Genomic DNA, 27,492 nt, shown 5'->3' on the forward strand with positions numbered 1-27,492 from the left:
ATTGTAAAGGGTTTAGCTGTATATATGCTTGGTTATAACACGATGTATGAGACATGCATACAGCATTATTTTTGTTTCTTTTCTTTCTTTAACCTGTTCTCACGGGTTGACCAGCAATAAAGCCCTGTATTTTAATCAAGACCTATTGCCTCATGCCTGTCACTGGAGGAGCTTTTTTGTGTTGTTGCTAATTTGACAGTGCCGATGTCTAATTGTGCAGCTAACAGAACTAACTAACTTCATTTTATACTTTTTTGTCCTAATAATGTTGCAACATGATTCTGCGATCAGATTAATATTGTAGTGATGGACGTTTCTGTAAGCATCTATAAGTGCCACAGATGGGTTTACATTAATGTCAAGAGAAAGTCTGGTGCTCCTTCTTTCCTCCTTTCCCCACAGCTTCCCTACATCTTTTTCCTGCACCTCTTCTTTTCTCCCTTTTTTCCAATCTCCTGTTAATCATCTTTTATACCCTTTTTTGACGACACCATGGGGGCATTAGTGGTTAGCATTGGTGCCTCACAGTCAGGTTCTAGTTTAGGCCAGACCTTTCTGTGTGGAGTTTAAATATTCCCCCCATGTCCGTCTGGATTTACTCCGGGTGCTCCGGTTTCCTCCCACTGTCCAAATATATGTTATAGGCAAAAAAATTTAGTAAAAGTAATTCTCCCTATATCCCCTTTTCCCACATCTTTTCCTTAAAATCTACTTTCCCCAACCCATTCTCATTCCCAACTCGTTTGTCTCTTTTTCTTTGGCATCCCATATAGCCGCTGATGGTACCATATGCGGCTGTATGGGACGCACCGGGCTTTCTATTGACTCTTATGTAAACCCATCTGCAGCACTTATAGACGCTTACAGAAACGTCCATCACTACAATATTAACCTGGTAGCGGAATCATGTTGCAACATTATTAGGACAAAAAAGTATAAAGTGAAGTTAGTTATGTTAGCTGCACAATGAGACATCGGCACTGTCAAATTAGCAACAACACATAAAGCTCCTCCGGTGACAGGCATGAGGCAAGAGGTCTTGATTAAAATACAGGGCTTTATTGCTGGTCAACCCGTGAGAACAGGTTAAAGAAAGAAAAGAAACAAAAATAATGCTATATACATGTCTCATACATCTTGTGCTATAACCAATCATACAGTATATACAGCTACACACTACAGTTTGATTGAATAAACCGAAAATGACACATGTAAACACAATAATCAATTACACCTTCACAGCAGATAAACAGCCAACAAACCTCATTATATATCACGAAGAGTATATAAGTTAACTTGTGTAATTATGACAACAACTGTGGAATAGGCATTCTCTTTCGCGGGCGAGTTTTTAAAGTTTCATCCTACGCTAAAAGGCGCTCAGGCGAAACACTCGGGTGGAACAAATAATACATTTCCATCTAGCTGTATGTTTACAGCTAGACAAATAATTAGTTCCGTATAGCTGTACAGCTAGCTGTAGACAGATCTGCTAGACGGAATGAATTAGACGGAAATGTATTATTTGTTCCGCCTGAGTGGGTGAAACTTTGAAAACTCGCCCACGAAAGAGAATACCGATTCCACAGTTGTTGTCATAATTACATAAGTTAACTTATGTACTTTTTGTGATATATAATGAGGTTTGTTGGCTGTTTATCTGCTGTGAAGGTGTAATTGATTATTGTGTTTACCTGTGTCATTTTCGATTTATCAATCAAACTGTAAAGTGTCTAGCTGTATATATGCTTGGTTATAACACGATGTATGAGACATGCATACAGCATTTTTTTTTAATTATATTTTTTCACTTTAACCTGTTCTTACGGGTTGACCAGCAATTAAACTGTATTTTAATCAAGACCTCTTGCCTCATGCCTGTCACTGGAGGAGCTTTATGTGTTGTTGCTAATTTGACAGTGCCGATGTCTAATTGTGCAGCTAACAGAACTAACTAACTTCACTTTATACTTTTTTATCCTAATAATGTTGCAACATGGTTCTGCGATCAGATTAATATTGTAGTGGTGGACGTTTCTGTAAGCTTCTATAAGTGCCGCAGATGGGTTTACATTAGAGTCAATAGAAAGTCCGGTGCTCCTTCTTTCCTCCTTTCCCCACAGCTTTCCCCTACATCTTTTTCCTGCACTTCGCACCTCATCTTTTCTCCCTTTTTTACAATCTCTAGTTAATCATCTTCTTCACACTTTTTTGAGGACACCATGGGGCCATTAGTGGTTCGCACTGGTGCCTCACAGTCAGGTTCTGATTCAGGCCAGACCTTTCTCTTTGGAGTTTAAATATTCTCCCCATGTTTGTGTGGGTTTACTCCGGGTGCTCCGGTTTCCTCCCACTGTCAAAATATATGCAATCTGGAAAAAATCTGGAGTAAAAGTAGTTCTCGCTATATCCCCTTTCCCTACATCTTTTCCTTACCCTCTCCTTACCCCACATCTTTTCACTACATCATCTTTACCCAAATCTTTTTCCAACCTTCTCCTTTCCCCACATATTTTCTTTACATCCTATTTCCCCACATCTTGTCCCAACATACCTACCTACATCTTTTTCCTGCACCTCTTCTTCTGATGTTAAACTCGGCTTGGCCCCAAAAACCTTAGAGACTATCGGGGGGTTTCCCATAATGCACTGAGCTCCTCTCTACCTCTCTCACTCTTTCTGCACTCATTCATGTCCCATTAATGCATGTTACTAACGTCACTTCTTCCCTGGAGTTCTTGTGCTTTCTCGTCTCGCAGATTCTCATGGATCCTGGTGGAGCCTCCTGCCATGGTCCTGCTAGATTGCCATTACTAATATCACTGATATTATTGTTATTATTATTATTATTATTATTACTATTATTATTCCTACAGTTACTATTATCACTATTGTCACTGCTCATTGTCCCACATCGTTGCTGTTGTCATCGGCATGTTCATGTTCATCATCATCAGTCACTTCTATTAGTGTAGTTGTTGCTGCTGTTGTTGCTGTGCACCTGTCTCTCTCTCTCTCTCTCTCTCGCTCTCTCTCTCTCTCCCAAACTGGTTGAGGCAGACGACCACCCACCTAGAGCCGAAGGATCTGTCCTAGGTTTCTGCCTTTTAACAGGCAGTTTTTCCTTGCCCCCATCGCCAAGTGCTTGCTCATGGTGGTACTGTTGGGTCTCTGTAAATAATGTTTTAAAGAGTTCGGTCTAGACCTGCTCTATTTGAAAAGTGTCCTGAAATAACTTCTGTTAGGAATTGGTGCTATACAAATAAAATTGAATTGAATTGAATTGAATGTAATTGAAAATAGGAATCTTTTTTGTTACCATAGAATGGTATTTTTGTCTGCAGACACTGCAGGTTTGCTTACCTTGATGACTGCTATGTTGAATCACCATGTTTCTACAGTAGCCCAGAACAGGCAAACCAAAAACTGGATGTCGAAAGGGCCTTTTGTGTTTTTTGCAAGTACAAAACAGATGTACTTGTTTTATTGTTCTGAATAACCTAATTGACCTGACACTGGTACAGGCTTTACTCTTTGTTAGATGTAAATCATAGGGTTGATGGTTCAATCCTTGGTTCCTCAACCACAGGTTGTAATTGAGCAAGATCCTGAACCCCACTTCTGAATGTCCAGGTTTTCTGAAAATCTGCACATACCCTCAGCATTGTTACTTAAGTGACAGCACACCTTATTACACTTCACTGTGCAGTAAACAGAGTAGACAGCAGGCAGACAGAAGATCAGAGCTGATTTTGGTCTCACAAACGCTCCTTGTAAATGGTAATGGATGGTAAATGGACCTGTACTTGTATAGCGTATTTTGTATGCCTTTTACACTACGTGCCACATTCACCCTTTCACACACATTCACTCATGATGATAGTGATATCATGTGACGATCATGATAGTGATGGAAGTGATATCATAGTGACAATTATGATAGTGATGAAGTCCATCACTATCCAAACAGAAACTAACTCATTCATGCACATTCACACACCGATGCATGGCATCGGGAGCAATTTGGGGTTCAGTATCTTGCTCAAGGATACTTCGACATGTGGCAGGAGGAGCCGGGGACCTTCCAATTAGTGGACGACCCGCTCTGCCTCTGAGCCACCCCTGCCCCCTTGTACTGCTGGTAGTTATCATGGCAATAGAGACATCTAGTGTTAGGCTGAAGTAACACTGTCAGAGTCCTGTGGAAGTGCAGCACAGCAAGTTGCAGTAGCCTCACAGACTGTATAATAAATAGTGGACAGAGCTTCCGGGTCTGTAAAATGAAGCCAGAACCTTAAACCTTATTCCTTATTATTACTTACTTATTATTATCTCAGTTCACAGTTTCCTAATGAGTTTATGGTCTCGAGTTGTCTTCCATACAGCATGGTGTTAATTTTATTAAAGAATTGAATGGAATGACCACTGTTACTTCAGGTTAAATAGCACATAAAATAGGCATACATTGAAACAGGTATCAAAATAGATAGCCCAATAACTAAAAGGAACAGGAAAAGAAAATCTAATATCCAGCCAACAAAGGGGTAATCTAAAAGTGTAATCACAGAGAGCCCCTTTAAAAGTCTGAATAAAAAGAGGGGCCTATAGCTTATGTAATAATCATACAGGCATTATTAAACCAGAAATATTCTGAGGTTAGCTACAATAGGACAAGCATTGTAATGATAATGACGTAATGAGCTTCAGTTTTTTTAAAAGTATCACATCACATATTGTCATCACATTGTTTAAGGAGGAAGCGATTTTTTACCTAGACTCTGGGCGTCACAAGCAGAACTGATTCCCCAGAAGTTGACAGAATACATTTTGGAAAGACAAGGTCCCTATTTCACCAAGGCATGCAGTAATAATCCTAACTGTATTAAATAATTAATGGAGCTGCTTTAACAACTGTGGCCACAAGATGCCGCTGTAACGTTTGAGCATGTCAAATTGAAGAACTTTATTATCTCCTTAGTGCATCACAGGATAACTGTCTCAACTCCCATGTTTAAAAACATATCTGTGAGGAAGAAAAATGTCACTTCTGGGTCTATAAGGTCATAAAAATGCTTTTTATGTGCACCTTTTCACTTCTACATTTGTAACAGGCTACAGTGTGTCTGTCAACACTAATCGACCTGTTTATTAGTCATATCAACATCATACCAGCAACATATACACCTTTCACTACAGTCAATGTCTATATCTGTCACAGACATGACAAAGAAATAAATATCTTTTTGTAATCCATAAGAACCCAGACCCATTTATCCTTGAAGAAAAATTATGGGGGATATTCCACAGACCAAGTGGAACTCCTAGAACACATTTCTGATGTTTTTTTTTAAATACTACCCCAAAATGTCAAAGATCTGTAATGTGACATATAAGTCACAATGGGCGTTTATGGTAAATGTATTCCTTATTTGAAAATAAATCACTTGACAGCTTTTCTGCTAACAGAAACAGAAATTTGCATTTTTATTTGCAACTCATTTACAAAATGAACATTTATCAAAGCTCTGACTTTACTTGTGCTGTCTGTTTAACAACAAATTATTTTTTTGATTTGTTTAAGTAACGAAATGATAATAAATCAATAATAGATAAAAATAAATAACTGCCTCATTGGACGGCTTCTCAACAAGCTACTGTAGCTGTAGAACACTGAACAACAGACTTTTTACTTGATAAAACATACATTGTGCAAAAAACAACAAGAAACAAAATCTTTTTATAATCAACACCATGTTTGAACCAATTTTTTCCGTTCTTACATTTGTTAAGCAGCTTCAGCAGTTTAGCCTAGGCCAAATGGTAAGATCTGTAACAATTTCTTTCCTCCGTGAAGCAAAGACGCACATCACATTTCTCACAGAGGGAGGTGGTTGCATTGATTTTGCAGAATTTGCAGCGGCCACGCTTGTCACATTTCACAGGCCAGTGTGCAACCTGGTCAGTGCGGACATCATCTGGAACCCTGACACGAACTCTCTTGGGCAGTGGTGCTGGAGGTGAGGTGTTGAGTGTTGGGCGGCCTCTTTTTGCCTGCCAAAGAATGAGGCTGGTGGCAACCTCTGCCTGGAAGCTCCTTTGTTTCATTGTCTTTAGGAGACCAAGTAGTTTACAGTCATGGCGGTAGATCAACCATGCTTTAACAAGGCCTAACATGATGGTTTGCCAGAACAGGTAGAGGTACCACCTCCGTGACCTCATGTGGTACTTTGACCTTGCAATACATGCATCAGGGAGATCTACCCCTCCCATGAATGTGTTGTACTTCTTCACAATGTGTGGCCTGTTGACCTCAACAAATGCCTTGTCTGATTTGCTCCAGCGTTTAGCGTTGTCCTGAGGGTCCACTGCACAGTAGGAGGAGATCAGTGTAACAGATTTGTTGTCATACCACTTGACAATGACCATGCTTTCCTCTTCTCTCTCCACCATGGCATCAACAGATCCTCTGCCTCTCTTAGCAAGACTTTTCTCATCTTCAAGCTGACATCCAGCCAAGCGATTGACGCGCAGTGTTCCTACAAAGTAGATCTGTCGCTGGAAAAGCTTGAGGACCAGTGGTGCTGAAGAAAAAAGATTGTCAGCAAGTACTTTGTAGTTTTGGTTTGATGGAAGACTTTCACAGAGCTTGACCACAACATCACCTCCCATGCCAAGTAAAGTGCCACCTTGGTAGACTGCAAAATCACAGAGGAGTCCTGAGGAAGAACAGCGACACCAGACTTTCAATCCCCAAGGATGAGGTTTGCCCTTCACATACTGCCTTATTGGGCTGTGTCTTCCTCTGAAGGACACCATTTGCTCATCAATACAGTTGTGCTCTTCTGGGGAGATATCCAGGCATTGTTTAGGAACCATATCCAGCCATGGATGAATCTTCCAACACTTATCCCCAGCTTGCCTGTTTGACAAATCACTGTTGTCAGTGAAATGCAGAGATGCCAGCAGGTACTGAAAACGGTCATGTGACATGTTGTCAGCCACCATGGGACACCTTGTGTCATTTTCCCAGTATGCACAATTTCCCGACAGTTGGCAAAGACCCATGCAAAGGTAGAGGCCAATCAATATTTCCAGTTCTTTAACACTGGTGTTAACATTGTGGTGATATTCAGACTTTTGTACACTGTACAAATTTGTTTGTTCCTTCAGTAAGTCAAGCATTTCTGGTGTTATGAACTTTCTGAAATACTCCAGAGGAGTAAGAAGACTTTCTGGAGGTGTGACATTTGGTCCTTGGAATGTGCAGTCAGGGGCTTCAAAAGGTTTCTTTCTCCAAGAAAATTGTTTTTTTCCTTGTTCAGTTCCTTGGACAGTTGTATTTACCTGCCCTGGGTTTGGTTGTGGTACTTCATCTAAATCATTTGGTTCACTGTTGTTTGAATCACCACAATCACTTGACTCATCACTCTCCATGTCTTCGTTATTGGGAGTGTAATTAGGATCGTCAAGGTCTTCATCCGAGTTATCTTCACATCCCTCAAACTCAATCTCATCTCCCAAGATAATCTCCAGTGCATCCTGAAGAGTGTAGCCCTCATTCCTTTTCATACTACAAATAAATAAATAAAAATTAATAAAAAACAGTTAAATTAAAATGGGACCAGCATAGGATTGTAAAATTATTTTTTTTACCGATATGCAAAAATTGTTTCATAACATATTTTATTAATACCTAAATAATTAGATTTTTTTTTGTTTATATATCTTCAAATATACTTTAAATTGAACAACAGGGCATTTATTAATTGTAAAAAATTTAAACAGTGAAATTAATTGAGTGGCCTTTTAACTTTTTTGTTATTGTGACACAGACGTCACATCAGGGTTACCATGATGACTTTATCCCGCTGTGACGTATTTTGTAACTTGTTTTATATTATTTTGTTCAGGAAATATGGTCAGAACAGGTTAAATGCAATACAGGACATACTATTAAAGCATTAGAATTGTTAAATGGGTTTAAACTTACCTTAGTAAAAAAAAACAAGCTTTTTGACTTCAGCTACTTCTTTCATTTCTGTTTTACAACCACACCCATGTTTTGGAAAGGACACTTCCTGTCACAGTCACATGACTGTCATATGACCACCACACCACAATGTTTTGTATATGTCACTTAGGGACTTAATGAGTTCAGGTCAAGCATAAGGCTGTATATGGAAGATTTAAGGACATTTAAAGTGTGTGTGACACATGTCACCATGGGTTCTTATGGGTTAACTTCACACCTCCTGTATCCGTTTCAGATTAAAAGCCCCCTAGTGTCTCTGTGGACAGAATCTATGCATTTGTTAATAAGGCTTTGATTGTATTTATTAAAGGCAAACTCAGTGTGGAAAGATTTTGCCTTATTCTCCCAGCAGAAACCCTGGCTGTGTGAAACGGACTTGGGAGCAAGTAAAAAGTTTTCTCGGTCTCTCTTTAAGCTGAGTCAGTCCCTCCGACAAGAATCTATATCTCTAAATAACATTTCAAACCACAAACTATCCTTTTAATGTTGAAAGCATTGAAAATATTAGTTAGTTTGCGACAGGTGACATAGATATCCAGAATGGAATGCAGTTTCACCACCTGGCTGTTTAAGATTTGATCATTATCGTGTACACCTCATTCAGTGATAAGTGATACCACAGGATATCTGCAGCATGCTGTCTACGTATGTCCCAGCACATAGTGTGCAAGCACACTTTGTAGAAAATTCCAATCTAGCAAGAAAAGAAAAACTGGAACATTTATGTCGCCAAATGTGAGGTGGTCTTGTGTACTGCTGTTACGACCTCAGATGTCAAATCCAGGGGTGACAGGAGTAACAATTAAAGAATAAACCCAGCATAAAAGATAGATGCAAAAACAGAATTATATGTACAAACAAAATATGTTTATTAGCCATGAATACTTAGAAATGAAAAGCTCAGTTTCAACTAAAATCTACTTCCTTAAAAGAGAAAGGGGAAATAAATTACTATAAACACAAAACTATTAATTAAGCAAATAAACACTGAAGGCCACTCAGTACAACAGCACAACACACAGCTCTAGTTCGCTGTTTGGCCCACTGCTCCCGTCTGCTTGCTGTTGCTCTCTTATGAAGCCGGCTGGACTGATGAATGAATGAATTGCCAGACTGCCTGACGAAGTCGAAGGAAAGGGCGATACCTGGAATAGAAGCACCCAGAGGGAACAGGGCAGTGGTAAAGCAACACACATTATACTATATAACAACTGCGAGGTAAGGTGTAGTGTAAGACCGACAGAGTGATCACAGTGTCTGCAGGTATGCCATCATTGTACCTGACTGTTGTGAGGAGGAAGCTGAGCCTTCCAACCCTCTCCTATGGTCACATTCTTTGGTTAATGACAAAAAAAAAAGATATATGTAGCGAAAATGAATGTCCTTCACAGGGTGACAATCCAGGCTAAGTTTAAAAAAAATATCATTAGATGTTTTGAGGATGTTCTCAGAGGCACCCATTATGTTACATGATAACAACAGAATAACAAAAGTAACATTTGAGAAATGTTTTGAGGATTTTATTGAGGCCTGAGATGACCGAAAGTTTTTTTTAAAACATTCTTATAATGTGAAATGTTAACAAAGGTAGAACATTTTGCCTGCAGAATTCTGAGGATGTTTTAGGGACATTATTGAGGCAGCAGTTTTTAAGCATTTTTAATGCAAAATTATTTAAGCATGTTATTGAAGGCATTTTTTGAGAAAACGTGTGTAATGTGACATGTATACAAACATTTCGCCTGCAAGCATATTCTTAGAATGTTTGGTAACATTATGGTAACAGATTATGAAATGTTCTTTTATAAAATATTAGTTTTTCCTAATATTGTAATCATTTAAAAAAGTTACCACATAACATTTTAACAATGTTTTTAAAACATGTTATCCCACTCTATACGTTTTGTTCTCTTTTGTTTTCCAGATCCTGGTTGTTGCGCAGGGTGATGAGCCACCCCTGGGCCCAGTGTGGTTCATAGTTCCACCCGTCAACGCTCTGTATATTTTAGAAGGGAAAGAAGACTGCCTCTTCTCTGTTAACTTCTGCTGCTCTCTACATGCACAAATTGGAAAGTGGAACCACAACTTTAGCTTTGATGTGCACAATGCCAGTTCCTTCCACGCTCCCACTATGACAGGATTGCTGGAGCACTACAAGGACCCTAAGTCCCGTTAATAAAAAACCCACAATAAAACCATAAAATATGCCTAGCAATACAGATGGAACCAAACTGCTAGATCAGTACAAATACCATCATCTGATCATCAGAAAGACAGTGGAAATACTTAAAAACATATCACAAACAGTGCAAAACAGTAAACATGGTATTTCAGACGTGCAACAGAACCAAGCACTGATATCTGGAACAGTGGTATTGTCACGACTGAACTATGGACCAGAACCCAAATGCACAACTCTCAGACGAAAGTTTCAAAATAAAGTTTTTATTAACAAACAAAAAATCACTCTTACGAGGTAATACTAAGACTAAGAAAACAAACAGAAAATCACTCTTAAACAAAGTAACAAAACAACAAGACCTGACAATGGCAGTGGCAGTGGTATGGATAAAGCGCTGGTTCTCTGACACATGGGACAAGATGAACTGGCATAGGACAAAGAGAGACACGGACTATATATATATACACAAGGTAAGGGCACAGGTGGAAACAATCAGGGCGGAGACAGGTAATGCCAAGAGCGGGAAAACAGACAAAAGGGAGAAAGTAAGAAAAAAAAGAAAAGTAAAAGAGACAGACAGGAAGTGGAACCAAAATAAAACAGGAAATCACAAGACAACATAGACACGAGACAAAACTGAATGAATTAACTTAACAAAGTTTCCTGGACATGACAGGTATATTTCAGAACACCGTTTTAGACACAGTTGATTTTTCAGCGTTTGGATTTTTGGTGCAAGCTCACCTCTGCCCAGGTTGAGCATTACCTGCTGAATGAACTGGAAGGTGTTTTTCATGAACTTAGGGTAATCTAAGTGCAAGGCATAAATCAGTCCAAAAAGGCCTGTGGTAGGTTGGCCAGCTCCTCCATGACCACAACCCCCTCCAGGACGATGCCTGCTCTGGATGGGTTGAGCTGAGGATTTTCGTCAATGCAGAAGGTTCCCACTGGCATCTGACTGTACAAGTCCTTGTCACTTGCGTCCTGACAGAAAGAAACAGACAAGGAGAATAAATATAACTTCTCAAACTAACAAAACACAACAAAGTTAGAAACTAGTAAACACGGCTTCCTCCGCCTCCTACGTCACATCCGCCTTCTTCTTCGCTTGGCAAAGTAGTGGAAATCTAAAGTAATAAAAACATAACGACTCGTTTCATAGGGTGACTATAGAGCACTAACAATATAGTTATATGTATTATATTACATTTCTGTTAATAAATCACCATAAATATTACACACTGGACCTTTAATCACTTCCAGCCCATTAAACTTAAAATTATTCACACATTATATTGCTATCAAATTTAAGTATATTCTACTTCTAATTAGTAGAATATACTTACATTTGATAGTAATGCAATCAAACTTAAATGTATTAATTACATTCTACTTGATTGTTTGATTAGATATGAAATCCGGGCTAACAGTGCACTGCAAACCTGACCAACAGCCGGAAATGGATGGATGGGTGGCAGTCAGTATAAATGTAATGTATGCTGACCCATTTAAAACCAACTTCAAATGACACGTTCGTGCCGAGTTGAGGCCTGTGTTTGTTGAACATCAGCATTTTGTAAAGATGTTAACGAAGCTCTTATCGAGGAATCCTGACCGGAACTCCTTCCTTGTGAGGATATAAACCTGCGTCAGGAGATGATAATCAAAGGCATAATGCGTGTCAGTACGACACAGGCATGCCGTCTGTGCTGTGGGTGCTATCTGCCTCAGACAGGTCTATTTGCATATCTTAAATGACATTCGCTTATTCTTCACAGTGTCACAACAGGAAAACCAAGAAAAATGAATTGATTATCCAGGTACACCTTGCTTGCCCGTTGATTTTCTTTTGCAGCAACCTCATATATAGCTTTGGCTGCCCCTGCACTCACATGTAGAACGGCTAAAGCTTATGGTCCTGAGAGAGAATAGAAAGTAGTCAAAACCTAAATGATCAGATAAACAGCCGTTAAACTGGTTCCAAAGCTGATATCAGTTAACAGTTAACATCAAGTTTTGTTCAGGTGCCACCCATTCACACTTCCTGTTGGGTTTGAAAAAAACTATAAGAATATTTGTTTCTTTTCAATCAACCAGGAAGTTCCTAGTCCATATCTTATGGTAGCACCACCTGACTGTATATAAGCTGTGGGGTTTCTGCCTCAAAACACCAAACTGCTACAACTTACATCCAACATGAAGCTGCTGCTGACTGTCTGTCTGACCTGCACTCTGCTTTACACAGGTAACTGGCTTTCTCCAGGCATCAGAGTTGTCTGACACACGCAAGCTTCTGTATCTGTATCAATGCAAAACATACTGTATGTTATTGTTCTGTATTTATTTGATGTAGTTAAGGTTTTTGGAATGCCATTTTTACCACACAAAGCAGGAGCCTTGCACAGTTTTCCATGCTGCATGGTTTTTTATTTGCATGTGAAGTTCAGAGCTTTCTACATTTCTACACAGGAGGAATTAGTGGAGCAGGAAATTTAGACTTATACAACATACAATTCTGATATATCACCTTTTTAAATATAAATTGATCTGCTGAGTTGGGCAAAATGCCAAATATGCACTGATTGTAGCTTCTCCACTGTGAGGATTTGTTATTTAATTGTAAAGTAATTATCTTTGGGTTTTGGATGGTTTTCTTGACCAGAATAATAATAATAATAATAATAATAATAATAATAATAATAATAATACAGAAATTAGTTAAATGCTAAATAAATGATTTTGTTCACTTTCCAGCTGAGTCGCTGCGCTGCCATGTGTGTGACAATGACCTATGTACAAACTCCACCTCAGTCGAATGTCCTGCTACGAGTATAGTGTGCAAAACTGTCACTTCAGGTTGGTGCCAGTTATTCATAACATTGTCTATCCAATGCTTTATCATCAATCATGTTAATGAAATATAAGGCAAAGTTTCATACTGTTCTCACGACAAATAACACGAGTGAATAATTTTGTTCTTCTATCATACCCATTTTTTTCTTTTTCTCCTGACAGTGACAGTGACCAATACAATCGTTAATCTGTCAGTGAATAAAAACTGTTCATCGCTGGTGTCCTGCTTCACTCCTCTCCTCATTGAAACTGAATGGTCTGTGAACAGAGGTTTTAAGAAAGAAGCCCACACCCAGTTTTGCTGTGTTACTGACAACTGCAACTTCCAGACACTGGCCAGTAAGATCTATTGCTACTTTTCATTATGGGTCATAAACCAGTCTGTGGCCTTTACTAAAGCCTCTTGCACTTGCATTTCCTAGCCCAGGGCTAGCTTAAACATTAGTCTCACCATTTATTTTAAAAGTAGATTTCTGCATGTTGGGAAATATATTATTTTCTTTCCCTTCTGACACTGAGATGTAAAAGATTGATACCACTCTCATGCAAGTAGGAAGCTGGAGTCAGAACATGCTTAGCCTAGCTTAGCATAAAGACCGGAAGCAGAGGGAAACCATCTTCAAAATAACATCTAACTTTAAAATTTGTATTTTCAACATAGACAAGGCTAGCACATAGCATATAGAAATATACCAAGGTTTTAATCGAGGCTTGTTCTACTGTTATTAGAGCACAGACAAAAAAGGGCGGGGCTTAGGAAGGATCAATTCAGTGAAATTCTTTCAGCTTGAGGATTGGTGTTATAAGATTAATTTGTACATGTTTCATTTCCTTCTCTTCCATGTTTCCAGTTCCCAATCCTTCAGAGAATGGGAAGCAATGTCCTTCGTGTGCAAGCTCAGCTGACAGCCTAGCGGGGACCTGCAATGCCACTCTCTCCTGTGCTGGAGTCGAGGACAGTTGCTTCAATGGCACCAGTGAGTTCCCCAGGGAAATGACTGTACAGTGATGTGATTTCTCTTAAATATAGAGGCTATTGATGTTCATGCTAGCACAGCAAACCTTATTGATAAAACACTATTCAAGCTACAAATAATACTACTAAAAAATACAGTTATACAGTGATTATCAACCATACAAAATCTAATTTTAATTTTGAACATGAAGATCAATGAGGTCGCCAATTAATGTGTAAGTCAATTATTTCATGAAACTTTTTGCTGTTATGGCCTCCTTTGGATCCCTGGAATGTGAAACAAAAAAATCTGACCCATCACTGTGATACCTGTGTCTATCAGGTTAAATTCCCCCTCATGACTGTATCTTAGTTATCAGTAAACATGTCACCATCACCACCAAAATGCTTTAATATACTACTATAATTTGACAAAATGTACTTATTTAATGAAGTCCTTCTATTTCTAATAACCCTATCTTTCTCGCACTTCTTCCATAGCAACATCAAACTCCAAAGAGGTGTTGGAGCTCGGCTGTGTGTCCAGAAACCTTTGCACATTGCAGGTCGCTCATGAAGCTCTGTTTGGTTCAAACGCCACGATCGTCTGTGGAGCACCGTGGAGTGTCAGGATCAGCGCTGCGCTGCTGACCTTGGCTCTCACAGCACATAAAGTCCTTGTTTAGATCATATAGATACTGAGAAATTATTTTGTAATAGTACACAGCGTTAGAATACTCAAGTATTTCATTGCAGTGTAACAATGACATATCTGAACAGATCATCTAAAGTAACACCCACGTACACACAGATAACATTTTGCACAACAGGCACACACATACATACAGATGTAATCATACGGATATAAAGTCATAGACTTGAAGGCTCGCAGAAGTGGTTATTGAATGGAGCTGTAATGACATATTGCAGGCCAAACACAAAGACATTTTTAGTTATACTTTTATGGCAATAAATTATTCAGTACAACCACAAAATGTCCAATATATGTGTCTTTGTATTTTATACACAAACAGAAGAAAAGAAAAGAAGGGGAAGGGGGTGTTGGCTTATGATATTGTTATCACCTGGAAGAAAATGAGAGACTTTCTTCTACAGCAGTCTGACAACCATTGACTGCTGTTTATAGAGCAACAGTTCTCTCAGACTTTACAAATCAGCTACCTACCTATTATTCTGATCTGTCTGTGACTTTGTCTTTCAATGTGTTTCTAATGACATTAAATATAATTCACAATTTAAAGTATCACACATTATTAGGGCGGTAGGTGCATTTTGTCAGGCAATTTTGAGGGAGACACACAGATTCCCTCCCTTGCCCAAGCTGCCAATTTATGTATAGATGGTAGGCTATAATACAGTCTATTATTTATTTATTCATTTTAAGAAATTAAAATTACTGGTCTCTTTTGGTAGCCAACACCCTCATGTAAATAGTGTCTAATGGTTAATTTATAATAACTAATCGAAACTAACTTAATCTTCAGTTATAGAGGAGAATCAGTAACTTTAAAAGCTGAATTTGATCCTTAACTGAATAAACTGAGGCTCCTAATGTTGCTTCTGTCCTCACAGTCAAAGTAACGTTTGAATATTTTGAATCAATGTTCAAGGCCAAAATGTTCCCTTAATCCTGCAAATTAAAGGAACATTTTGGCCTCAAATTACAAGATATAAAGGACTTAAATGTGCATTTATAATAAGATGCTTTTAAGTAGATGTGTGTGTTCAAGATGTCACACATTCCAAACTCCATTGACAAAACAAACATTTTAAAATGTACTTTGTTAAAAATAACTGAATAACATATTGATTACAAATATCTGAAGCGTTTGAATGGATGTTTAGGTAAATTATTCTGTTCTTCTTCTTCTTCTTCTTCTGATATTTATTTACCTCCTTAACAGTTTAGGCTACTTGTCACAAACACATGGTTTAGCACAAATTCAACTGTAATTCTGCTGTAAGGTGTTGGTTGAAGTCTACTGGTTTCCATGACAACCACAGTAAAAATAAACATTTTAGGGAAAATGAAGCATCTGTCTCATTTATGCTCATTTAGCAGATGTGATTCAAATTCTGTAAATCCTGTACGTTTTTGGGTGTAGTGTTCCTTGTGTATCATCATTTTCTTTAGGTTTAAATTGCTGGTGTCAATTTGAGATGTTTGATTTGAATTTTTCACAGACCTAGCCACTATTCTTCTTAACGTGCACCAGATGATGCATATATATTTTAAAAGCATGGCTCTGGACTTTAGATGATTTAGAATCTCCAAAGTTTCACTAAATAGGGGCCTCCAAAGAACAGCATAGCACCTTGTCTGTGACATACTTGCAGACTCTGGCTAGATAAAGTCACAGAAAAATGATGGGTTAAAAATAACCCAACTTGGGTTGTTTTATAACCCAACCGCTGGATCAATATTGCATCGGACCAGCAGTAGTTAATTTGACCCAGCAAGATGGGTTGGTCCTTTTTAACCCAACAGATGAGATAAATATTCTACCCAAATGCTGGGTTAAATCAATTACAATTCTGGGTTGTTTCAACTACATATTTGTTATATACTCTACCCAAATGCTGGGTCAAATAAACCAATATGCCAGATTAATTCTAACACATTACAGTACAATTTAAGAAAATAAATTGCAATAGACTACCCATAGCTATAAAACTGTTAAACTACAAACCTATAACAAAATACATGCTAGATTTATGCATATATTATGCAATAAACACTTAAACAATACTGGAATCTTTGAAAACATTTATTATTAGAAAATATCAACAATATAGTGGAACTGGAACAGTTAAAATCATTCAGGGAGTAAAACATTCAGTGCAAAACAACAATTATGAATGACCGGGCTGAACATTCAACAGGCCAACAGTCAACAGGTCTATAGTGAACATTTTTCAAATTCCTGTATTAGAAAGCTGTCCTTGAGGCCATTAGCTCGAATTGCAAGCAAGTATTCTAGTTTGAAGAAACTTTACCATTTTGGACTCCCCTCCTGGCATTTCATAGATTACACTCTGTATGAATTCCCACACATGTTCACACTGCTTCGGGTATTTAATGTCTAAGACAAAGAATGCTTTGAAACAGACATCAATGGCCTGAAGCAGTGCTTCTTGTTCCAAGGCCTGTCCAGCTATGATGACGAAGGCCTGAAATGCACTCTGATCATTCCCAGCGTCAGGATGTAGGGGTATGGTTTGCATGCCTTGGCCTCATGGAGGTACTCCACCATGTTTATTCCAGGCTAAAAAAGAAATAATACAAGAGAGCAAGTGAGAGAGTGCGAGTGAGTAAGAACCAAATGTCTACCAAGAAATTATTGTTTTATGATAAAGTCTAGTTAGCTTTACAATTTGGAAAAGATTCAGTGCATCTCTAATTCAAAAAGTAGAACTGTAATAGTCTACATTTCATTGCACATAACAAAATATTCTTGATGGTTATGGCATATAGCTCACATTACAGAAAACAATTTAAAAAAGGATTCAGACCTCAGCTGAACTAAGAAGCCATAAATCGATTGATGATTTATCATTACAATGAACATGCTCTGAAAATGCGTGCGGCCCACCTATCTGACTATCCTATCTGGCCAATAGGCAGCTGGGTTAGGTGGTCAGATAGGTGGGCCGCAAATGCTTTGTAGATTTAGAAGACCTTTTTAGAGTCAACCTCATAGAGTCAGGTCCAAATGGGTTAAAATACAAAAGTGTCAACCTTCTGATAAATATGTTAATTTCTGCACTCAATACTTTGTTGGGGCCTGTTTTAGAACAAATTACTGCATCAGTGCGGTGTGGTACAGAGGTAAACAGCCTGTGGCACTGCCGAGGTGTTCTAGAAGCCCAGGATGCTTTGATAGTGACCAACGCGTTGTAAGCTTGTAGATCGGCTATTTTCCAAATACTGTCAAGCTATATTTGATGCCTGTCCCCACAAGTATAATAAAACAAACCTGGATATGCATGTACACAATCTTGGGCCCAGATATATTAATAAAATGAATAAAGTTTCCCCTCTAGATGTGCTGGAGGACTTACAGGCTTATGGTCGAGGAAGGCCAAGCTGCACTCCTGAATGGTGTGGCAAACCACTTTAGCACCGCAGCCACGGCCAACTTTGTAAGTTGTAGGTGGAAGCAAGGCTGGCAGCTGCCTCAGGGCGAGTTCCCCAAAGCCATCTGTTGGAAGACATAGGTATCAATATGATGTGGAATGGCATACCTGTGATTTTGTCATTCAATATTCAACTAAAATAAAACCCACATGCCTCATAGTAGAGTCACTAGCTCAGCTAAAACAACACAGTACCACACAAAAACATTCACAAAGGGCTATTAATGTGCTTATAGTGACTGTCAAAGCTCCAGTCGACTTGTCTGTTAGCAGCGTGAGTACACGGAGAGTCTGATTATAGCTGACCGTGGCTTGTTTTGCTTGTATTTTTTCTTACCGTCACCAGTCTGTTAACGCCTCCCTATGGAAGCGGAGGGTAATGGCGATCTGGTAATGCAAGGTCAAATTTGCCAAATCAATTCTGAGTTACTGAGTGACTTGCTCATAAATCTTATTCAATTCAATTCATTCAGTCAATCAATTACATGAATTAATAACAACTGCATTTAACTCAGTTCTCATTGGAACAGAGCATTCGTAGATGTTAGTTACACCGGTACTGCTGTGTTGACTCTGCTGTGAAAACTTGGACTTTTTTGTACCAATTAGCATAAAGAGGCTGACAGATTTATTTAACTATATTCCTATGATGATATCACTCACTATTCTCAGAGCTCATGTTGTTTTACACTGTGTAAAATGTTCGAGAAGGCTGTGAATTGTGCAAATACAGGTGTTAATAACTAAAGCAAATTTACACTTCTTTTTTAGTTACCTATAGTAATGATAGTGGCCAAAATGATGTGAAATTGCACTGTTTTTGGTCAAAAACCTTCAACAATGTTGGACAGAGGAATGCTAAACCCCCCTAAGCCCCCTAAAAACCCAGGGAAAACCCTGCATTTACAAGGTCTGCAGACAAGAATATATTACCTGGTGTTAATCCATCCAGGGGCAATGTCAGCTGCCCCTCCCGTCTTGCCATGTGCAGGATCTTCTCAGCATAAATGGGTAGCCAAGACAAGAAAGTCCTGTGCAATCTATAAAATGGAAAACACATTTTTAAACCAATTCAATGTGGCACACTAATAAAACGTTATAAACAATGCATCCTCATATGAAAGATCATATTTCCCTAAACCTACCATGCCTTTGGTCATTAGGCGAGGGAACTCTTCGAGGATCTGATCGATAGTCCAATTGTTGTCCCTAATCCACTTGGCCCTGTAGACTATAGGTCTCTATCTGGCTGAGGGGCTGAGAATTGTTTCTCAACCATTCTTTAAGCTTGTTCGTCTGATATGGTACATTCTGTAAAAAAGAACAAGAAAGTTGTCAGTCACTGAAATATGGATGTTTTGCTTCATCAAATAATTTTTCAGTTTAATAATTATCTCATATGAGAGCCATTGCAAGAGCGCGATCATCTGGCGTTTGCGTGGTGTCTGTGCCGTGCTCCGTGACCTGCTGGTTGATCTCAGCCTCTTCATGATGTTCCGCAGCCTTTCCTCCAGGAATCCAGTGGCTGGCCGGTGGCTCCGTCCTGGGGTGTACCATATTTCCTGCCAAGAAATCTAAATTTTTAATGAATAGAGATGAGGCATATTTGACTTTGACAGCGTGGGCTACGGTTAGAACAGGGTTTGTCTGTATGTCTGTCTGTCCTCAGAGAAGTAGACCAATTATTGTTTAGCAAAAACAGAAGGGGGCCTGGTATAGAGCCCTCAGCTTACTCCATTTAACTAAGTAAAGTTTAAATTGAAAATCTAATTGGATTGCAACCTTAAAAATCAAACTGAATCAGTTTGAGGATCATGACACCCCAAATAAATATCTCAATGACATTTTTCAAAAAACACTCACGCTGCCACTGCTTGATGAGTCTTTCAAACTGGCAAATGACTGAACCAAAGCCGATGCCAGTGCCTTTATGATATCTGTCGTAGGACCGTAAAACAGAAAAAACACAAGTAAAAAGTGAAAACTAGATTTAAATGGATAGTTTGGATTGTAGGACATAAAGATGTATGAAATACTTACAGTTAATATATGCAATGTGAAGGGATTCATTTATAACCAGAGTTTCGTGTTCAAAGTTTTGATTTGCTTATGATTCATATCAAGTAGTTCCAGTGAGTTGGCTGGAACAAAGAAATTTAAAAAACCTTACTCCACAAAAAACTAATTGCAGTTGTATTGTTGACTTATTTCTTCTATAAAACCGCTGTGTCCATTCAACTAGGCACTATTTTCTGTATTTGCTGTACAACCTCTTATCAATGTGCATGTACATGCAAAAGCTCGCGTAAGGACACGTTGTGCTGTGGTCACCTGCAGGCAGTGAACAGCGGAGGCGCATTGATAAGTTGCATAGCAAATACAGAAAATTGTGCCTAGTGACAGCATGTCAACAAAGTCAACAATACAAATGCAATGAGTTTTGTGGAGTAAACGTAAACTAACCAAATCAAAATTCAAAACACAGGACTTGGGTTATTAATTAATTATCTTTCTTTATGTCCTATAATTCAAACTACCCCTTTAAAGTACTGCTGAAAAATGTGTCGTATCCCCAAAAAAAAGCTGTAGCAGTTGGAAAAGTCACCAAGGTGAAATGTTGGTTCTGCCTAGCAAATCTAGGTCAATGTCAGACCTCAAAGTAGTGTCCTGTTTTATCTTAAGTGAAATGAAAATAAACTACATGTTAATTTACTTTTCAAATGAGAATGTTGGCGTATTTAACAGGAACCCTATTCAACATAAAAAATAAATAAAGTACTTCTCTCCAAACGTCTTAATGAGGTACGACACCAAGATACGGACGAGGAGACGTCTCTGGCTAGTTGTGATGACATTATCATCATCAAGGCCCTCAACAATTTGCTTGCCCTCATGTAAGCCTGTAAGAATCTGCCGGACATCCTGAGAAAATTGCAAGAAGAGACAACATTGCAGATATCTCACTTTTTATTAAGGGAAGGGTGATATGAATTCAAATCAATATCACCATTATTTCAAACTTTTGCCTTGATTACAATTAATGAACGATTAGCTCACAGCGCATCACAATGTGTTGTGAGCTTGTAGAGAGCTATTTTCACTCTTTTCAAGCACCACCATTGCACAGCAAAATATAACATAGGGCTTAAGGGGTTAACCACGTAAACCCCAGCATCCATATTTTAGGGAAGCTTTTGCAGAAATTAGCTGATCTACAAGCTCACAGAATTGAAATGCGATGCGTTGTGAACTTGTAGATCGGCTATTTTCTGCTCAGATATGGACTCCGGCCAAGCTTGTAGATCGGCTATATTAAGTGAAGATATGCCAAACAAGCATGGGGCTTAAAAGGCTAATCAAATTAATTTAGTCGCTTATAAGTGTTGATTAAACAAAGTGACACCCAAGTCTTAAAGTGGAACTTACAAACTGTGGAATGATGTGTATTGTCTGTATCAGCTGATTCACTGGTACCACAGCTGCTGCTTGTTCCTCCATGGGGTTTGGAGGAGTGGCAGTTGGTGTGACATCAGAGATTGTAGGTGGGATAGCAGGCACAACAGCAGGTTCAACCTATGCAGAAAATCCAGGTTAATATGATAAACAGTGGCAGCCACCTAGAATAGCTTGTTAAGCATCAGTAATGTAAACTCCTGGATGGATAGTGAACAAGGTGACAGATTAGGTGGGGGGTCAAGATATAAAACTGTGCATTTTGCCACATTAGACTAGTGGACTCAGAAGACTGCATACAGTATGCATGGTGTGACAGATGTGTACTGGCTGGCATTCTCACTGCCTAAGGATTTATACTGTAGCGAACTCTGGGCAGTATATGAGGCTAACTAACAGCTCTGCCAAGCAGAGCTTCCTCTCTTGGTGTTGCGGTTAGGAAGCAGGCTTGGGGACCCGGGTTTAAGACCAGTGGGGTGCACTCTCCGCCATTTGTTACAATACAAACCTAAAAACAGGGCACATGGTTTCAGACACAAAACCGCTCCGAAATTCTTCACCCCAGTGCCCTGTTTTTAGGTGTAAAAGGTGACACGTTTGCTTTCTTGTACCATGCAGGTGTCCTTAAAAAAGTGACTTCTAAAACATAACTGTGGCAGTGACTAAGACTGTATATGGAGCAGATAGACATTAAGTAATTAAACCAAAAAATACTTACAGTACAACTTATAACATCCCAGTAATAATTTCAAGAACATCCCAGTAGTTCAGTAACGTCATCCCATCCCAGAAGTCCAGTAGTTCTTCCCATCCCATCAGTCAAATACTGATCATCCTCAAGCATCCTGACATTTTTCGCAGCATGTATGGCTAAAAACTAAACTAATATGGGGGACAATGTCAAGCTAGGCCTCTTCAACATCTATAAACCTGTCAAAATACTATTTACAAGTGTCATACACACACACACACACACACACACACACACACACACACACACCTGGTGGCAGTTGGCTGATAATCTAAAAAAGTCTATAGCACAGGAAAATGTATAAACTGTCATCATCCTCTCTGTGCGACTTGACTGCATGGATGGGATGGTGATCAAGCAGCTCTCTCACATCTACAGCTGCCAAAACTTGAGTGGGAATCACACTGTATGCAAATAAATGCCTATCAAACCACTGTGTTTCCCACTTCTTTACAACAAGCTTTACTGTTGATGTATGTGATGTTTGCTCCAGTACTAAAACTGATTGTATGACACCAAACTGAGGCTCTCCATACGGATCATAGGACAGGAATACAGTCATGCCTGCTCTATATTCAGTTCCCTTAAATGTAACCCAGGCTGGCACATACAATTCACTAAAAAGGAGAATACCTTCTAGACCACTTTGGATCTCTTTAAATCCCTCATTGTTGGCCAGAAATGTAGTGTACCCTGGACCAACTTCTGTATTGTGGCACAACACAGTTCCACACAGGAAATTGTAGCACTGCATCATCTGATGGCGAAATGCCATGGTTTTACAAATGTTTCTGAAGTTGCAAGTTACATGGCTAACCTGTTTGAAAAATGCATGTCGAGCTTCAAATCTCATCGCCAGAACTGCCACAACCGTCCGAGTTTTTGAATGACTCCTGGGTAATGGAGCATGAAGTGGTGTTTTGGCCATAAATGTAGGTGAGGATAGAGCTCCAGGAAGAGGGAGTGATGCTCTTCAATAATTTTGCTTAAGTACAGTGTGGCTGCTACAGTAAGCGAAGAAGAAAAGATGAACACCATGCACAAGAGTAGGAGGAGTAGAAGTTCCCAATGCTTGTTATCCATAGGGATAAGGTCACCTATCATTGTCGGCAGTAACCTAAGTAGGCACCACATTTGAGATGCTGACTGCCGCATGGAGCCTTCAGGGTTTCTGAGATTGCTTATGACAGAAGGTTTGTTACCCTTATCACAAAATCCATCGTCAAAGCTTGTTATTCTGTAATTGAGCTTTTCTAGTGTGAGATGCTTTTGTTCAATTAGCGAATTCAGCACAAGTTTGACTTCATAGGGCCCCACCCCTTCCAGTACATCATGCATGATGTCAACTGCCACATTATCTGATGTGTGGAAAACTTAAGAATTGAGCCTCTCATGTCTACATTGATCTTAACTACTTACAAGTCCTCTACATTTTTTGAGGAACTTCAACCTAGGGCCAGCTCTTGGGATCAACTGGTTGATGGTAGCCTGATCTAAAAGAAGAAAACTCTCCTCATCAATCCCCTCCTCTGAAAGACAAAAATAGAAAACACAAAGACATCTTTGTTTTTACAACAGAGGAGCACAAAACAAAAATGTATGGGTAATTAAATGGAAGCTGTAGTAATAAACATGCCTATGCATATAACATGTAATATATATTACAAAATAGAATGAAGCACTGAAAGCCTACAAAAGACATGTGCCCTATTCACCTATTGGAGTCACTTTGACACATTAGATGGAAGCTATTGAAAAAAAGAGGAAATTATATTTCATAAGAATTTATACAAAAAAGGAATGCAGTCAACACCATGACTGTCCAAATTATCACTATAGCCCCTTCAACACATGCACTGAATACTGAATACTACAATTTGCAGACATCAGTTATGGCAGTATGTGTGAACGAAAATGTGCGTATCAAACGGCCGGGACCTGTATCCGACATTTACCTGCGGGCTCCCTAGTATCATGTCCATGTAGAACACATTTTTGAACACAGCAGGTTACACAGCACAGGGACTCATATCCGCTGCATACTTTCTGCGACATGCTCTGACCCTAACCCGCTCCACCCAGCTCATGCCACTTGCCTGAATTAAACAATATATATCCAGTGAGTGTGAACACTTCTATCATGGACAATGTGCAGATGTGTGCTACACGTGTGAAAGAGTATAAACGGGTGATGTCCGTGGCTGATTAAACGGAAATTGTCCGTTGCTCATGTCTGAAAAAGGCTTGAGTAGCAATGCAGACTTGATATGCTGTGGATGGGAAAAATAATATTTCTTACCTTTAAATCTTTCAACAAGGTCTGTCAGCTGCCACTCTGTCAAAGTGTTAATGACAAAGCTGTCCATTGATCTGAAACAAACACAAAAAGAGCTTAAGCAAAAATACAATTGCTATTGTATTAACTATTCAGATATCACCATGCCAAAAGCAATGCAGACTAGCAGCAGAATGTAATTCAGGATTCAGGAGTCAATACTTTATTGCCATACAACTTGGTGCAAGTTGCTAGGGATTTGCTTCAGTGTGCTCAGGACATCAACAAAGGACACAGAACATGTAAATACATATACAACACAAGGGCCCCAGAACATATAAGTACATATACGGTATCTCACACAGGATCATACTTGACGCAGGCAGATAAAAAGGCATACTGTTCACAGCATACCTGGATGACAGTCCAGAAGGCTAGAGTGACAGATGTCAAGTTAAGGGACATGGTGCATAGGGATGCAGAACGCAACCACAACTTTACAATAAATAAATCAATAAAACTAGTATGGGTAGCATAAACCCATATAGAGAAGTATTATAAAAACAATGTAAAAGATATACAATTTATACATGCTCGTTGTAAGAACCTTTTTTCCTGAGGTACTGGTTCAAGGATGAAGAGCTATTTAGATGTTTAATGGCTCTAAAGTATGTGCTGTTTAGAAAGCGGGAGGTTTTTGTTTTAATATCCCTCAGCCTTCTCCCTGATGGGAGGGTGGTGAAGAGGGAATTGGCAGGGTGAGTCTCATCTTGAAGGATCTTTAAGCCTTTCTGGTGGATACGGGCCTCATAGATCTCACAGATGGGGGGGAGTTTGCAGCCAATGATTTTTGAGGCCGTATTGACTATCCTGTCCAGCTGCAACCTCTGCTGAACAGTAGGGTTGCCATACCAGACAGTAACAGAAAAAGTGAGGACACTCGATGGCGGCTCGATAGAACTGCAACATACCCTTACAGGCCACCCCAAATTTCCTCAACTGAAAAAAAGCCTCTGGTGGGCTTTTTTGGTGATGTTGTTTATGTTATCCTCACATTTTAAAGAGAATGATATTGTAGTGCCTAAAAACTTAAAACTGTCCACACGATCCACCACCTCTCCATTGATGTACAATGGCTGGGACGCCTTCCCACTTCTGCGGAAGTCGACCACTAGCTTCTTAGTTTTGGAGACATTAAGCTCTAAGTTGTGGATGGAACACCATTCAATCAGTGAGAAGACCTCATTTCTATAGGCATCATCATCATCCCCAGAAATCAGCCGCACCACTGTTCTCTGCAATAGGAAATCCAAGATCCAGTGACATAAGGAATTATGGACACCCATTTGTTGGAGTTTTTGAAAAAGTTTGCTGGGTAAAATTGTGTTAAAAGCAGAGCTATAATCTATAAATAAGACCTTTACATGGTTACATGGGGTCTCCAGATGCGGTAGAATGGAGTGGAGACATAGGGATACAGCATCCTCGACAGACCTGCTTGCCCTGTATGCAAACTGGAAGGGGTCTAGCCTGACCACCCTGGACAGATGTTTACATACTATTCTCTCAAAGATTTTCATTATGACAGATGTCAGTGCTACAGGTCTGTAATCATTCAGACAACTAATGCTGGGTTTCTTGGATACAGGAATTATGACAGTGGACTTAAAACATTGAGGGAGTCTACACTCCCTCAAAGACCAGTTAAACAAGTCTGTGATAACTGGGCTCAGCTTAGGATCGTCACTGACCACTGACGCTGTGCTTGTATAGTTGGTGCTCTGCCTCAGACCCTCCCATATCCCTCTACAGTCATTAGCCTCAAGTTTGCTTTCCAGCTTGTACCTGTAGTCAGCTTTGGCCTTACTAACAGCTCTCTCAAAGTCATATTTAGCCACCTTGTATAGATCTCTACTCCCACATTTATAGGCATTATGTTTATTTTTCCATAGATGTTTTACTTTTAAACCATCGCTTATTATTACTGTACACAGTCACAGACTTAGTGGGTACACACACATTTTCAGAAAAGTTTATATAGGCATTAACCACCTCAGCAAATTCATTAAGAATGTTATCGAAACAATCCCTGAGTGCAGAGATTGCTTGTGGAGACCGTTGTTTAACTACCTTGGTCGTTGGTTTAACAGATTTTAGTGAAGATAACAGCCATTTTATTTAGTATCACAAAATATAGAGAAAACAATCCTCCCTCTCTCCTTATATAATTCATATGATAAATTGCATACATGTAAATTGTCTATGTTTTTACTTCACAAGAATAATTGTGGCTGCTCACAGCATAGCCTTCAGGGCACGACTTTCAGTATAACAGTCTACAGCAGTGGTTTCCAAACTTTTATTCAAGGGGACCAGCTTTTTAAAAACTTAAAACCATTGCAACCCAATTCATATCAGGTCTTATCTATAAATCCTGAGAAGACCAAATTTGAGCAAAATTACCATTTTTACTGCCATTTAACATCATATTCCACCATGTAATAATCATACGTTTTCCCCACCATATTCTTTTAACTGTTGTTTATCTCCCTTTTTTTTTTTTTGCCTGTGTTTGTTGTCATTGTTGTACATTTTTTATTATTTAGTTTTAATCTCATAGCCCAACTCCCTTCACTCAAGTGGCCCTTGTCGTTTGCCAGGCCGCCATTTTAAATAAGAACTTGTTCTTATATAAAGGTGAAATAAAATAAAAAATAAAAATGTTATTAGTATCTACAACAGATGAACCCACCATTTAGAAGATATAGCATAGATTTGATAAATTACTACTTAGTTTTATATTGAAAACATATACACATTTGAAATAGCTTAC

The 27,492-nt window shown here is 39.0% G+C and overlaps 1 protein-coding gene and 1 long non-coding RNA gene across 2 annotated transcripts; one reads left to right on the forward strand and one right to left on the reverse strand.

The window, feature by feature from the left end:
- The first annotated feature begins 12,311 nt into the window (after positions 1-12,311).
- LOC127356924 (phospholipase A2 inhibitor and Ly6/PLAUR domain-containing protein-like) lies at positions 12,312-16,075 on the forward strand. The gene is made up of 5 exons (XM_051389004.1): positions 12,312-12,459; positions 12,969-13,070; positions 13,230-13,406; positions 13,919-14,044; positions 14,524-16,075. The coding sequence occupies exons 1-5, from the start codon at positions 12,411-12,413 to the stop codon at positions 14,706-14,708; spliced, it is 639 nt and encodes a 212-aa protein (XP_051244964.1). The 5' UTR covers positions 12,312-12,410; the 3' UTR covers positions 14,709-16,075.
- Positions 16,076-16,913: 838 nt separating this feature from the next.
- Positions 16,914-19,736, reverse strand: LOC127356496 (uncharacterized). Its single transcript, XR_007881999.1, has 5 exons — positions 19,645-19,736; positions 19,326-19,491; positions 19,114-19,220; positions 18,106-18,245; positions 16,914-17,309 (listed from the first exon to the last, which is right to left on the reverse strand). It is a non-coding gene; the product is annotated as an uncharacterized LOC127356496 (long non-coding RNA).
- Positions 19,737-27,492: the final 7,756 nt, after the last annotated feature.

This window comes from Dicentrarchus labrax, unplaced genomic scaffold (genome assembly GCF_905237075.1).
Source record: "Dicentrarchus labrax unplaced genomic scaffold, dlabrax2021, whole genome shotgun sequence".
Lineage (NCBI taxonomy): Eukaryota > Metazoa > Chordata > Actinopteri > Moronidae > Dicentrarchus > Dicentrarchus labrax.